The following is a 15,916-nucleotide window of genomic DNA, read 5'->3' as shown; positions in this document are numbered from 1 at the left end:
ATTCCATGTAATTACATCATATTACAGTGAAGTCTTGGTATGCATACTTATTGCTCACTTTTTAAGAAGGAAATTAAAACACTGAAAAGACATTTGCTTTTTATCTAGTGACTCATTTGGCACCAAAGGCTTAGGAGAAAAAAATCTCAATTATTTATTAATGATAAGGATTTCAAAATCATTATTCTAAATATAATTAATATTTATTAAAGAGTTTTACTATTTAAAGTAATACATATTTTATAACAGGAAAAAATAAGAATTTAATTTAACTGAATGTGTTTTTCACAAACACTTTAGGAAAAAATACAAAATATTCAAGTTTGTAAAAAAAAGTATTTTAAAATGGAAATTAAAGTAGAAATTAAAATTAATAAATGACTTGCAGTTTTAAGCATTTATCTTCTTTATTTACCTCTATCATTAAAATAATTACTAAAATTAGGCAGATAGAAAGATTTCTTTTATAATGAATGGTATATTTTTAAAGAAGTTTTAATGCATTTATTCTATTACCACTTTCTTACTGAATATAAAAAGTATTGTTACCTATAGAATACTTGGCCTTGAACCCCACATGCGTGGCGCTGCTGTCAGACCGGAATCTCAAATGCATCACCTCGCCTGAGGACAGCTGGCTGCTGGGCAAAGATGTCCCACAAAACTTGGAAATTATCGGTGCATTTGAATCAGCTCCATCTCGCAGTTCAAGATAATTGGATGTGCAGCTAACATGAAAGAAAATTCTATTTAATATATAAAGACAATTGCTCTGACATATTTTGCTTAAAAAGATTTTCCTCACTTTTTTAAGGGCATTATTAAATTATCTTTTTTGGAGCAGAAGACAACAAGACAATTTAAGTGCCATGTTACTTCAGAATACTCTTCCAAATCATAACACACGCTTTATTTAGTTAGTAGCTGAAAAATATGGGTTCTACATGTACCACACTGAAGAATATTCACTTGCCTTCTATATTCTGTATTAGTTTTACAGATTTAGAAGTCATTCTTAAATTACCCCCGAGGAATTTTTTTTTAAGTATTTTGTTTCACAAGATGATTCAACACATTTCACATGACACAAACTCTCTCTTGATAGCTCTGTGAGTCGGGTTAATGGTGAGTCTCAGTTGGAATTTTCTATGTATGTAAAAAAGGGCAAGAAGTTACCCAATATTTCTTGGGAAGGTCAATCAGTCAATTAATGCCCACTGAGGGGAACAGTGACATCATATAAGATGCCCAGAAATGGTAAAAAAAAAAAAGCTCTTGTATATGTTTTGTACCACACGCCTATTTGTGAAAATGCATGTACACTTTTGTTAACTGAAAAAAACAGTACAATTTTTTGGTTTTTTGGTTTATGTAGTCATTTGCTTTGTGTTCACCATAGTAAGACTTACTTTCTGATGTGTTATCTTTCAGAATTCTTATTAAATAGAGATTAGAATTTGTCTTGTACTGGCTTTAGTCCTGTTTCTGACACCCCTGGTGTCACATAACATAAATTTCCACATTTTAAACAAATGTTTGATCATTTATGACACTCAGTAGGAGGCTGGGCAAATAAATACTCATCTACAGAGACACTATTTTTCCTGCGACAGGAAAGGCAGATCACATAAATCTCAAACAGCCATCCTCAGTGTCTCTTGGAGGATGTGCACGGGGTCACACGGGACGATGTGTGTTCGGAATCCGCTCAGCTGATGGGAGAGTGGCTGTCAGGCAATGTTTTCAGGCTAGAGGCTTTAAAACATTTTCCTGCTGCATTCTTAGATTGCCTGTGCAGTATACGTTGCTCAGAAATGAAGATGGAAGTTGTACTGAGATGTGACAGCTGAAAAAAAGGACTAACTCTGGCCAGGTGAAAATTAAATGAAGATGACCTACTTGGGTGTTACTTCAATATTGAATTGGTCTTCAAACTGAAGCTTTATGAGCTTCCCGGGAGGAGCAGCTATGAGCCAAGTGCAATCAGCATGCTGGGGATAACTGTCTGGGTGGTTGGGGGAGGTCACATATCCAGCAGAGTCCGCATCATGGATGTAGATATGGCCCCCACAGGCTGTCAGGAGACACAGTTAAATCAGTCTACAGGCTGGGGAAGGAGGAAACCATCAATGCTATGGTCATTTAAAAATACCTTTTTATCTATATTGCCAGTGTCAATTTCCTTTCATCTAAAATTATCCTCACTCACTTTTTAAGCAAATAAATTCTGAACTTGCTGTCAAGGAAGCTACCAAGTGGGTCACTTTTTAATTTGCCAAACCATACATCCTCTCTGGAAGTTTCACTTTTTCTTAAAGCCAACCAAATGACCACGGCACGCAGAGTGTGCAGTAGAATGTCACAGACGCACTACTACCCGCCACTTAAATGAGCGTGTAAATGCACTAGCACTTGCAACTGGCCAGTGACTGTCCAGTTTGGCAGAACAATGCAGAGCCTTGATCTTATGTGTTTAAAAGACTTAGCAGATATATATTTGCACAACTATGTGAGCATTCACTCATTATGTTTCTTCAGGATTTTGATGCATTTGCAGAGCAAGAGATGACTGGCATGAGAGAATTTATTAGCCAGTTTTTGCAAGAAGATGAATGAGTCTTTTAAATTTTTCTAAAAGACCAAAGTATTATGTTAAAATACTTCCATTTTATCAACAGACAATTTTTTGGCAATCTTAGCAAGTAAACCAAGCAATAAACTGGCTACATTGTGTACTAGGAATGCCAATGAAATGAACCTGTCCAATACCTTAGCCTCACAGATACAGGATCTACTAAATTCTATTGCCATTTTTTTCTACTGTCATTCAGCTACTTAAGGTTATTTCCTGAATTTTGTCATTACCCAGAACTCCTTAATAACTGAAACCTGAAAATGCAAATTCCTTTGATTATTTTTAACTCCCTTGCTCCTGGTGCCTCCTACAGAATTCTTGCAAAATCTCAGTTTCATGGTCGTTACAATCAAATCATTCATTAAAACTTCTGCCATTACAAATGCATGTTTGTATCGTTGTACACTGTCTTCCTGTATCTCTGGCTGGGGCTCCCATTCTATTCTGCCTCCTCAGGGACCCTGCCCTCCACTTACACTTTTAATCACTCTTCTTTGTTCCTTTGATCTTTCTATATATTATAAGCTCAAGTAATTTACAGTTGCTCTCTTTACTTCCTCACCACCCCCTTTTTTATCCTCTTCATCTTCCCTTCACTTTTCGACCCCATGAAAGCACTCTCGGCGGGGGCCACAGCTGCCTCCCGGTTGTGCACCCGGAGGTCTTCTTAAGTCTTTATCTTACGCCCACAGCATTTCACATGGTTAGCCACATCTTCCTTCTTCATACTTTCGTCCCTCAGTTTCTTGGACATTAAGCTCTCCTCTCCTTGTTTTACCCCCTTCGCCAGCCCCCCTTTGGTCCCTGAGCGCCTCTTTCTAGGCCTTTCCTAGCACTGCTGGAAATCCCGAGGGGTCCTTCTGTGGGCCCTTGGTCTTCTCAATCTAAACAATTTTCTGACTAATGTCATTCATCTTTATGACATAAGCTACTACACAGCCAGTCTGCTAATGATTCACATATTGCTAGATTCAGTCCAGATCCCTGTTTAACCTGTAGACTCCTGTTCCAACAGCCTATGGGATGTCTCCGGGAGATGGAGCTCAGAGATTTCAAACTGACCAAGTCCCTAACTGACTTATCATCTACTTCCCATGTATGAGTTAATGATAGTATCTCCCCTTCGTACCAACTCCCTATCGATCTTCGCTACCTTGTTTTTCTTCTTAATACATTTTACCATGTGACATACTGTATATCTTATTTACTATCTGGGTTTTAACACTAAAATAAGGCTTCATGAGAACACGGATTTTATTTGTTTACTGCTCTAGCCCTGGGACCCAGCACAGTGTCTGTCACATAGCGACTTCTTAAGTTTGTGAGAATGAAGCATCGACCCAGCCAGAAATCTCCGGGCCATCCATGGGGCCTTCCAACCCTTCCCTCCTTTCCCACATCCGACCGACCTCAAAATCCACTCAATTCCGTATTTATAACATCTCTCAATATGCCTTCTCTTCTACATTCTTACAGACATTGCCTTCGCTCAGGGCCTAATCCTTTTTCCCTGAATTACTCTTTCATCTGTCTCTCCACTTTAGTCTTTTCCCTTTCTATGTGTTTTCAGTGCTGCAACCACACTGATGTTGCTAATCTGATTGTGCCACCCCTGCTTTGGATTAAAATCTTTCGAGGGCTCCCCACTGCCTTTTAGCTAAGATCATAGCTCCCTATGGTGGCAGCTGCAGCCCCCGGCACTATGATTCCTGCTGCTTCATCACCATTAAATGTACCTCCTTTCGACTCTGTTCTCCAGCAGCAGTGAATTCTTTCACCTCCACGGATGTGCTTATCACATAACCATTGAGACTTTATACGTGGTCACATCTTTTCCTCGTTGATCAGCATATCTCTATTCACCCACTTTCCCTGGAGCCTCCTCTGATCCTTTAAGCTGAGCTCGGTGTTTCTCTTACGTGTTTGCATAGCTCCTGATGCACTCCTCTCTCTAGCTCTTACCACACCATGTTCTAATTGTACTTTGCTTGTCTGTCTCCTCCACTGCATTGTGAACTCCTTCACAAAACTTGGTAGTTTGCAAGGTGTAAAGCACTTGGTAAATGTTTTAGTAATTAATTAATAAGCCAATTAATTGGTAAAGATATAGAGCATTGATCATAGGAACATGGAACTCTCAGTCGACCATATTGAAGGAATATCTTCAGAGAAAGATGGTATAGAACTAGCAGGATTTGGTGTCAAAAGTTGTTTTCCAGATACCATGTTAAAGGCTGATAAATGGTAGTGGCAGAGAAGTTAAGTGTGGAGGAAAGGTAGATGGGGTAGTAGAAGGCTGATTGTGTAGTTAGGGAAAATGGTTAAATCAGAAAGTCCAGAGAAACAAGACTGACTAAATTGCTGGGGCTGTCCAGCAGTAGGTTTTGAAATCCCATGCCAGCTATGTCTAATGTTAATGTCAGAAAGATGGGGAGAAGGTAAAGGCCACACCATTCTTGCATGAACAGAGGGTCCACAAAGGAATAATAAAAGTCACAGTGTTTGCAAATAGACCTTTAGTGTATCTGGGTTCCCACTAAACATTGACTTTAAAAATATAATTCAGGAGTGAGTCTAGTATGGGTAAAAGTGGACAAGTGGACTTCTGCAGAGTGGGCTGAAGTCTCTTCACTGGACACAGGCAGTGGTACGCTGTAGAGTCTTGGGACCAGGCGGAATCCTGTCCAGTCAGGACTCAGCAGCAGAGCTCTGCATGAGACAGGCATGGATGACAAACTCCTGATCTATAATGTAGGGGCTGGTGTCACAGAGCTGTAGTTTTCAAGGCTCCTTTCAAGTGCCAGAGCCACGTGTGCTAAGAAGTGACAGAAGGACATTGCCTGTAGTCACAGAACCTACTTAAGTGATTAGTTGATTTTTTTATCTGTTGGTGGAGACTTAGTTCTTTTCCTTTTCCCAAATGAGGAAATTATACTGGCATTTTAAATTCTCATTTTTGGAGAAAATAACTATTAATTTATGTATAATAAAACATAACTTCATAAATTAGTGTGTATTTTGAAATAAATTAAAAAATCTGAAATGAAGATCATAGGATTGTCCCCAAATCCATATTATCTAAGATTGGAGCAAAAACATACTCTCTACTCATACTACTCCTTTGTCTGAAGTTATACTTATTTAGTTATGTATCCAATTAAACATCATATAAAAATAAATGTTATAAAATCAAATCATTACAGTAGAATTAAATGTAATTTAATCAAGTGTAATTAAGTAAAGGTAATTAAGTCAATATCACTACTGTAATATATAATTAAATGAGTAATAATAGAATCAGAAGATCATGTGTTCATTTAAAAGAAAACATACACATGATTACAAAACAATGCAATTACCATTCTTACAATGTTTCTATAAGTGAATCTAACATAATTAGATATTTTAGAATGGAGAAGTCTAAAGAATTTAAGGGGATCATTAAAATCAGTTCAATTTATACTTATGGAGAATTTTACTTTGTTCATTCACTTGCTATGTAGCCTTGGGGGGAAAAACAGCCTCATTTTACTTACCTGTAAAATGGAAACAATGATACCATCCCTGAAAAGTAGCCATGATGAGAGATTGACTGTATTGAACACGAAGCAAGTGCTTGATAGGGGGTAGCTATTCTCATTACTTTTGTTTCAGAAAGGAAAACTTTATTTTTCTCAAGTCTCTTTAAACAAGAAGACTGAACAATTTCAGGGAAGGGAAAGTACAGACACTATCCTCAATAAAAATACTTACCTAAACTCTTGGCTTCATATCTGATCCTAAATCCTTGGCCCCCATCACTATCATCAGAAACAAACTGAGCAAGCATTTGGTTATCTGAGGTGAACAGAGTGGATGAAGGGCGACTGCCACAGAAATGGCCATTTCCTCCATGGGGTGCCAGGGGTGGAGAAAAGGTATCAGGTCCATTTTTTAGCTGGAAACACAAATTAAAATTGTATACGTTCCTTCACATTAGTAAAGATGAAGTTCAGAAGTTCTATTGATTCATCCAAGAGAGAGAAATCATCATATTTCCTGAATGAAATCTGCCGAGAAAATAATGAGAAAAAGCAGCAAACAAAACCTACCACCAAGTAATCCCCCTGGTTACAAGAAGAGTCTCTGTTTGGAATCTGAAAGGGCTGTTCGAAATGGACAGCGATGGTCAGACCACTCTGAACCAGGACGTGCCAGGAGCAGTTGAGATTGGGAGGGTAGGTCTCGGGGTAGTTGGGTGATGTGATAATCCCTCTGTTGGCATGTAAGTATCCACCACAACCTTCCCAAGGAGAAACAAAGAGAATTAATTTTTTAATTGAAAAGTTGAAGAAACTCTTTAAATAACATTTAAAACTGGATTTTGGGGGCTTTTCTGTTTTTCTTGCGAATTTTCAAACTTAGGCAATAGAAATGTGGTTTCGCAAGGGTATGGATGGAACTAGAAAGCATTATGCTAAGTGAAATAAGCCAGGCAGTGAGGGACAAATACCATATGATCTCACCTATAAGTGGAACCTAATCGATACAACAAACAAGCAAACAGAATATAACCAGAGACACTGAAATAAAGAACAAACTGACAGTAACCAGAGGGGATGGGGGAAAGACATAACGGGGGAAAGAAGGGAAAGGGTTGTCAAGGAAAATGTATAAAGGACCCGTGGACAAAGCCAAAGGGGTAGGATTGAGGGTGGGAGGTGGGGGTGGCTGGGACAAGGAAAAGTAGTGGTCGGAAAATGGAGACAACTATATCATTCACTTAAAAATGATAAAAAGAAAAGAAAAAGAAATGTGGTTTGAAAGTAACTGATGCCAAAGTGTGGGAAATGATTAGCACAACAAGCACTTCACAAGTGCACACTGTTGGGTACTAGTTGTTGCTAAGACTGGGAAAGTTAAGTAAGCAATAGAGACAAATTACTTTCATGAAGCCGACTTTACAGATGAGGAGGATATACAATGAACACATATAATATGTGAGATGGTGTTAACTTCTCCAAAGAAAAGTGAATGAGGAAAGGGACAGTGGCACTGTACTGCCTGTGGATGTTAGAAAAGGCGTGTTGTCAGGGGAGCGTCTGAGCAGGACCTGAATGAGACAAGGGCCGAGCCACAGGCAGTCCAGCTGAGAAAACATTTGGTGAAAAGGCTTGACGTGCGTGGTAAATACATCATGGCAGTCAGAATGGATGAGGCAGAGTGGGAGATCCAAAGGCAGGAGGGCAGGCCATTTAGGAAACCAAAAGGACTTATTTTTAATGAGGAAAGGAGGACATTGAAGAGTTTTGAGTATCAGAAGGGCATGATCTGACTGAAATTTTAAAAGAATCGCGCTCTATCTGCAATACTTACCCTGTAAGTTGGGGGCCGGGGAGGGGTGGGGGAAAGCAGAAGCAGGGTGCCCAATAAAGGAGTGATTTCCTGAGTCCAAGGAGAGATGACAGATGCCTGGACTAGGATGGTGAGGCAGACATGCGGGAAGGTGTGGGGATCTAGATTTATTGTGAGAGTAGAACCATTTCGATTTTTTAATGATTAGGATTTATAGAGTGAGAAAAGATGAATCAAGGATGATTGCCAAGCCTTTTGGCTTAGATAGCTAGAAGAAAGTACTTTTTACTTACTAAAATGGAGAAAAGGGTGTCATGAGAAAGTTTGGGGGAGGTGGCAGAAAATGGTGGGAGTCAAGAGTTCAGTTTTCCTCGTGGCAACTTTATACAGCATGAGCTGTCAGACACACACACATGATGTAAAGTGAGAGGTCAGGAGTTAAGGAGAGCGAGTGGCCAGAGCAGGCAGTAGCTCGCCAGTTGCCAGGGGCTGAACAGCTCATCAGTAAGCAAGAGCAGAAGAGTGCATTCAAGTAGCTATATCGCAGGGGTGGAAATTTATCTTAGGTCTGATTCCAAAGCCCGTCCTGTTAAATCACTGTGCAGCCTGCCTCCCCTGATGAAGACAATTTATCTTCAATTGTTCTTTACTCTACAAAAAGCATACATAATAGTGAATATGAATTTTTAAGGTCTAGATTGATAATCTACCTTAAAATTATGTTTTTGGATTAAAAATCATGGGAGTCTTTTGATATTCCACATTCCACAGACTACTTCTTAAGCTTTAATCTAGTTTGGATTTACGGTTATTATTTGACTCCACGTTCTGTCAAGTTTTAGAAGTCTCAATCACACTACACATGACAGGCTGCCATACACTGTGCACACTCTCTGACTCATCAGATTCATTTTTTAAGACCAACAAGCTCTTCCTGTCACCCTACCAGTGAATTATTCTGGCCGAGGGATTGATGAAGATATCTTCTGTATTACTTTGACTGGTTATTTCTTAGATTGATGATAACTCTGACTTATTACTTTTTTGATGTACAATGGCTTTGTGCTGTCTCCTAGTTCCAGCCACAGCTAGGCTGAAAATTTTTTTTTAAAGATATTACTTGTGTGCCTACTGTGGAGAGAAGATAGACCACCTCAGGTACCTAGACCTGAAGGAAGGGCCTTCTTTTTACAACTTGGCCAGTTTCTTGGATCAGAGCTCAATACCTGATACAAAGATAGCCACCCAGAGGCTGGACAGAGACCCATGTGCTCTGACTTATAATAAACCTGTGTCCAGGCATGGAAAAATGAGCAGAGTATATTAGGGAGCAAGCAAGAGATAGATGAGATAAAATGAGATGAGGCAAAATAAATTCAAACAGTCTTAAAACACATTACTCTTGTGAAAGGATGCATTAAAGCCCGCCCTGGTTATACTGAAGTCCGAGGTAAACCGGATCCACATATACTCTCCAGTAGATCGGATGGGTCCAGGGATCTCTCTGCCACAGAGAACAGCTAGTTGCTGGGCCATGTTATTGTCACCTAGGACCAAAGAAAGGAAACATCAGCATGAAAGTATGTTTTCAGAATCCCCTCCACCATCATCTGCAACCTGACCAAAGCAGCTCACACAGTTTTCTCAGAATGATGCCACCCCTAGCACACAATGGTGTCCTCTAATTCAAGGACACTCATAGCAGGGACTACATCACTGTGGCTCCAGTTTGTGATGGTGCCGCCTGCCTTTTCCTTTACCCTTTCTGATAAAGACTTCTTTGACATGGACAATAGTGTGGTGATTGCTGAGAGGAAGGGAGCATAAGGGAACTAAATGGCAATGAAAAAAAATACAACGAAGATTAAATTTTTTAAAACTCTTCTTTGACAGTTACCACTGTCTCTCTGAAAACTGGCTGGCAGCTTCCTGGCACTGAAAATCAACATTAGAATATACTGGGTTGGCAGTAACTGCAGAGCAGTGCTAATGTGTGCATTAGACACCCATCTAAATCTTATTTTTACTTATTTTTATTTTTTAAATTTTCTAATTGTTGTTCTATTTTCCCACCACTTTCTCCTACCCCACCTACCCCCACCTTCCACCCTCAGTCCTACTCTGCTTTGGCTTTGTCCATGGGTCCTTTATACATGTTCCTTGATGACCCTTCCCTTTCTTTACCTCATTATATTTTTCCCCCTCCCTTCTGGTTACAGTCAGTTTGTTCTCTACTTCATTGTCTCTGGTTATATTTTGCTTGCTTGTTTGTTTTGATTAGGTTCCACTTATAGGAGAGATCATATGGTATTTGTCTTTTACCACCTGGCTTATTTCACTTAGCATAATGCTCTCCAGTTCCATCCATACTGTCATGAAGGGTAGGAGCTCCTTCTTTCTTTCTGTTGCATGGTATGCCATTGTGTAAACCACAGTTTTTTTATCTACTCATTTACTGAAGGGCATTTAGGTTGCTTCCAGCACTTGGCTATTGTAAATTGTCCTGCTATGAACATTGGGGTGCACAGGTTCTTATGGATTGTTGTCTCAGGATTCTTATAGTATAATCCCAGCAGTGAAATTGCCAGGTCAAAAGGCAGTTCCATTTCTAGTTTTTTGAGGAAATCCCATACTGTTTTCCACAGTGGCTGCACCAGTCTGCATTCTCACCAACAGTGCACTAGGGGTCCCTTTTCTCCACAACCTCACCAGCATGTGTTTGTCGATTTGGTTATGATGGCCATTCTGACAGGTGTGAAGTGGTATCCACTGTGATTTTAACTTGCATCTCTCTGATGGTTAGTGATGCTGAGCAGCCTTTCATATGTATCCTCCTTGCAGAAATGTCTGTTCTGGTATTTTGCCCATTTTTTAATTGGATTGTCTGCCTTCCTGGAGTGTAGTCATATGAGTTCTTTATATATGTTGGAGATCAAACCCTTGTCCGAGGTATCATTGGGAAAATATATTTTTCCAAATAGTTGGTTCCCTTTTCATTTGCATGATGTCTTCTTTAGCTGTGCAGAAGCTTTTTACTTTGATGAAGTCCCATTTGTTTATTCTTTCCTTTCTGTCCCTTGTTCTAGGGGACATAATGGTGAAAATATTGCTGTGTAGAATATCTGAGATTTTCCAGCCTACCTTCTCTTCTAGGACGTGTATGGTGTTGACCTACATTGAAGTTTTATCCATCTTAAATTTATTTTTGTGTACAGTATAAGTTGGTGGTTGAGTTTCATTTTTCTTTTTGCATGTAGATGTCCAGCTGTCCATACACCATTTGTTGAAGAGGCTATTTTTACTTCATTTTACGCTTCTGCCCCCTTTATTGAGTATGAATTCATCATAGACACATAGATTTATTTCTGGGCTCTCTATTCTATTCCACTGGTTTGTGTGTCTGTTCTTTTGCCAGTACCAGACTGTTTTGATTACTATGGCCTTGTAATGTAGTTTTATATCAGGTGGTGTGATCCCCTGTACTTTGTTTTTCTTTCTCAAAATTGCTGTGACTATTCAGGGTCATTTGTGGTTCCATATAAATTTTTGAAATGTTTGTTCTATATCTGTGAAATATGTCCTTGGTTTTTAATAGGGAATGTGTTGAATCTATAAATTGCTTTGAGTATTATGGACATTTTAATTATGTTAACCCTTCTAATCTGAGAACACAGTATATTCTTCCATTTGTTTGTGTGTTCCTTAATTTCTCTCTTCAGCGTTGTATAGTTTTCTGAATGCAGGTCTTTTACTTCCTTGGTAAGGTTTATTCCTAGGTACTTTATTTTTTTAATTGCTATATCAAATGGGATACTTTTCCTGATTTCTGTTTCTGATAATTCATTGTTGCTGTACAAAAATGTCTTTGATTCCTGAATATTGACTTTGTATCCAACTGATTTGTGGAATTCACTTATTAGGTTGAGTAGACTTTTGGTGGAGTCTATAGGGTTTTCTATGTACACTATCATGTCATCTGGAAACAGTGAAATTTTATTTCTTCCTTTCAATTCTGATACCTTTTATTTCTTTTTCTTGTCTGATTGCTGTGGCTAGGACTTCCAATACTATGTTGAATAAATGGTGAAAGCAGACATCTTTGTCTTGTTCCTGATCTTAGTGGGAAAGCTTTTTTAATGTCAAGTAACTGAAAGGAAAAAAAAGTTGGTTCTTAGGCCTCAAATCATATACTAGTGTCATAAGGTCATTTGCCAAGATGTGTGCCTTCAGCTTCAGCTTGTGTTTTTGTTTTTCTTGTTTTCACCCTTCATTTGTTTGTTGTTTGTTTTGCTGTTGAAAGGACACACTTATGTCCATATGTGGAAGATGAAAGAAAAGTAGATTCAAACACTGTGTTCCTCCAGAGACACAAAGGACAGCTGGGTCACCTCATGGCCCTTCTTCCTTTGGCTTCTCTTACATGAGTTCAGTCAAAGCAACTGTGCCAGTCAAAGCCAGAATGGAGCAAAGGGAATTAGAAGAGGCTTGGATTCCTTGGCTGAGAAAACACATTATTTATTCCCGGACACTGAGAATTAATGAATTTCAAGGTTATAAAAAATAAAAATAGAATATGAGACATGAGTTAATTTGCCCTTTCACACAACCAGCCAAATGAACCCTTTTGGTCACTGACTACTACCTAAAACTCACTCATTATTAACTACTTGAATAAACAAGTTATTATCTGTAATTACAAATGTAAGGGCATAGCTCTAAATACCAGATGCCTGAAAAAGCATTCTTTGGACAGTTTCTGGCTGCTTTGTATTTTTTACAGTTTAAATTTTGTCTCTAACCTTTTTTGCATTTATCTTCGCTATGCAACTTTGCTACACATTTCACCCCAAATTATTGCTGTTGACTTATTCTCTAATCACATGTATTGCCAAATTCTGAAGTTATTATATATTAGTATTTATTTTAGATGTGTACATTTTATCTTTCAGTGAGACTGGGGATTTCTATTCTAAACTTTGCCCTGACTGATGAAACAATGCTTATCTCTAAATAAATGCTTATTAGCTGATTTAGAAGATAACCCCATAACCACGAAATGGTTTGTCCCTCCCACTAAATCCATAATAAATACTGCAGTATTTCGAGAGCTTTCCACAACCTCAACATATGGATTGTAGCAGGAATGAACCTGATTTTTATTTATGCATTCATTGCTTGATTCTTGCATGCGCCCGGACAATGTATCAAACCCACAACCGTGGTGTATTAGGACAATGCTCTAACCGGTTAGCTACCCAGCCAGGATTGAACCTGATCTTTAAAAGGGTGGGACAAATCAAAGAAAAGGACTAGGACTAGCAGATAATTTGGTGACTCACTCTCCAGTTCAGCATCCTTATTTTAGAGAAGTGGAAACTAAGGCCCCAAGATTATTAGTAGCTGATATTTATTGAGCAATTACTGTATTATTACCACTTTGAGTGCTTTAGAAGCATTGCCTAATTTTGTTTTCACAGTAACACAATTAGGTAGGTGTTACTAGTATGCTCATTTTGTCCATAGGAAACAGTCTTAAAGAAGATATATAATTTGCCTAAGGGCACAGAGCAAAGGAGTCAACAAGGGTTTGAAACTCTGGCCAGTTAACTCTAGATGCCCAAACAATGTTATTAAATAATGTATTTAATATCATAGAGAAAGATCTAGGAATAAAAGGATCACTGATCTTTTATACAATCTTTTTCTATTTTTTCTTTCTCCTTCCACTCTCCCTCCCTTCCTTCCTTCTTTTATTAACATTTTTTAGGTCTAATGTAGCATCATGGAATGCTTGTGAAAATCTTTGGTATGCAAAATTTGTTGGTACATGGCCTGAAAGGACTGATTCAATTTTGAATTATGACAACTCTGCACAATGAATAAGCAGGTGGGAGAGTGACTCTGCTCTCCCAGGAAAGCCACAGGGGCCTCGCTGGGGAGGCTCAGGAATGTCCGCAGCCACCGTGGGGCCACAAGGCTATGATGACTGGCCAGCTATTACTGTTTGTGGCCAATGGACTCCAGATATTTGCTTCAAAATGTTCCATGACCTTGCTACTCAGAAGCAAAAATATGATTGGAGAGAGAACAAATCATTGAAATGGGACTTAAAATTTAATTCTAAAAATATATTAACACTGTGCAAATAGGAAAAAAAAATACCCAGCAATTAACACATAGTAAGCACTCAATAACTATTTCATGGCTGAGTAAATAAAAAGATAAGGAAAGAGCAAACTTATTGGGTGCCTGCTCACATGCGGAACAAAAAAGAATCTATGTGGATAGGTCACACAATCAATCAATTAAAAATAGTCATTGTTTTGGCATATACTTCAATTTACCAAGCTCTCTCAAGCAGCTCTATTCTCAACAAGAACACTTTCACTCTATAAAGAGGATATGACGAAACCTTTTTCAGAAATATCTCTATCAAAGTAAATTGAGATTTGTAAAGAATTTTGCACTCATCACTTTCCCAGAGCCCCACAACCACCTCATAAGGTAGACGTTAGTCTGTCTTTCACAGTGAAACAGACATGCAGCCATTCAACAATCTGCGCGGGGTCACTCAGAAGAAGTATAGGGCAGCTCCCTAGGTCTGAGGCTTCCAAGAAAAGTTATTGGTGGAACAAAATCAATAAAAGTGATTAAAAAAATAACCATAATTTGCCCATTGACGCAGTTACCTACCAAACTATTTTTAAAGTTTCCACTGGGTTCTGAACATTCAAACTAGGTGTGAAATGACACACAAGTTTTATTACACAAGAAATTTAAAATTTTAACATCCACAGAAATGCCTTGATATGAGGAAAGATAATAATTTCTCTGGGCAATGTGCTGGTAGCTGATTGTTGATAGGAAAAGGGGGGAAAGTTATGATTTATTATCTCATCCTGTTTGTATGACTGGTTTGAACCTTTACTTAGGGTCCAACCTCCACAGAAGAAAAATACAGCACCTTTGCCATTTGACTGTGTTCACTGTACTTATTGCATCCGGGCTGAGGGGACCATGAGTTTGCATACTAGCCACCTGTGAGCCAAAAGCAAACACATGTTTGTTTAATAAAAAAAAATGCCCTGATGCATTTTACATTAGTTTAACATTTGGGAAATTCACACAAAATTCTGTATTTCTCACATACCCTAAAAAGTGAGATCCATGACATTGAGCCTGCATTCCTAATGGCAGCCTGTTTACTTCTGTTCTCCATTTTAACACTTCACTGGTTATGTCACCTGTTGTCTAGGTCAGCATTTGAAGTTGCAGCATCTACCATGCAGAAAGGTAGTTCTCAAACTCAACACCATCAGAATCACCCAGAGGGAGGGACTAGGGTCAGGCCAGTAAGCACCTCGAGTCAGGGGCAAAATTTAAGGAGGTGCTGGACCTCAGACATCAAGATAAACAGTATTTTAGAGCAATGTTATAAAGGCAGGGTCTGACTCTGCACTTTGCCTGGTCCTGGCCTTATTCTCCTCACCCTCATCTTGGCCCTGCCTAGAGGGCTCTTCAAATTACAGTTCTAGGGCCCATCCTGGGAGTTTCTAGTTTAGTCGGTCTGGGGTGGTGCTCAGAATCTGCGTGGTCTGGGGACCACACTGTGAGAGACAACTGGTCTGGTCATGGGATATGGCCTCCTTATTCTTCTCCATCCCATACAAACTGTGGAGCATAGTTTGTGCTCCCTGCTTTTCAGCATTCTTCACATACCTCAATCAATACATAGCAATACCACACCTGTGTACAGAGGAAAAAATGAAAAACATTGGCCCTTAATTCTACCCATTCTACCCAGAGATTCAGTAGACAAAGAGAATTGAATACATTGTAATTACAAATACTTTTCACACTAGGATCTTAAAGTCATAGGTATAAAATATCAAGATATATTTCCAAAGCCTTTCAACAAGACAGCAGCACTACCTGGAAACTCTGACT

At 38.9% G+C, this 15,916-nt stretch overlaps 1 protein-coding gene across 1 annotated transcript in view; it reads right to left on the bottom strand.

Moving 5' to 3' along the window:
- Positions 1-15,916, bottom strand: part of CUBN (cubilin) — a 263,178-nt gene that overhangs the window by 81,035 nt on the left and 166,227 nt on the right. Inside the window, exons 41-45 of the mRNA XM_053665793.1 lie at positions 9,370-9,516; positions 6,727-6,917; positions 6,389-6,572; positions 1,900-2,074; positions 550-728 (exon numbers count right to left, since the gene is read on the bottom strand). Of these exons, the coding sequence (XP_053521768.1) occupies positions 550-728; positions 1,900-2,074; positions 6,389-6,572; positions 6,727-6,917; positions 9,370-9,516 (876 nt within the window). The remainder of the gene's footprint in view (positions 1-549; positions 729-1,899; positions 2,075-6,388; positions 6,573-6,726; positions 6,918-9,369; positions 9,517-15,916) is intronic.

The sequence above is a fragment of the Artibeus jamaicensis genome, unplaced genomic scaffold (genome assembly GCF_021234435.1).
Source record: "Artibeus jamaicensis isolate MK-2021 breed Jamaican fruit bat unplaced genomic scaffold, CSHL_Jam_final contig_426, whole genome shotgun sequence".
In the NCBI taxonomy this organism is placed as follows: domain Eukaryota; kingdom Metazoa; phylum Chordata; class Mammalia; order Chiroptera; family Phyllostomidae; genus Artibeus; species Artibeus jamaicensis.
The sequence above is the reverse complement of the archived record's forward strand: the minus strand, read 5'-3'. Positions and strand labels throughout refer to the sequence as shown.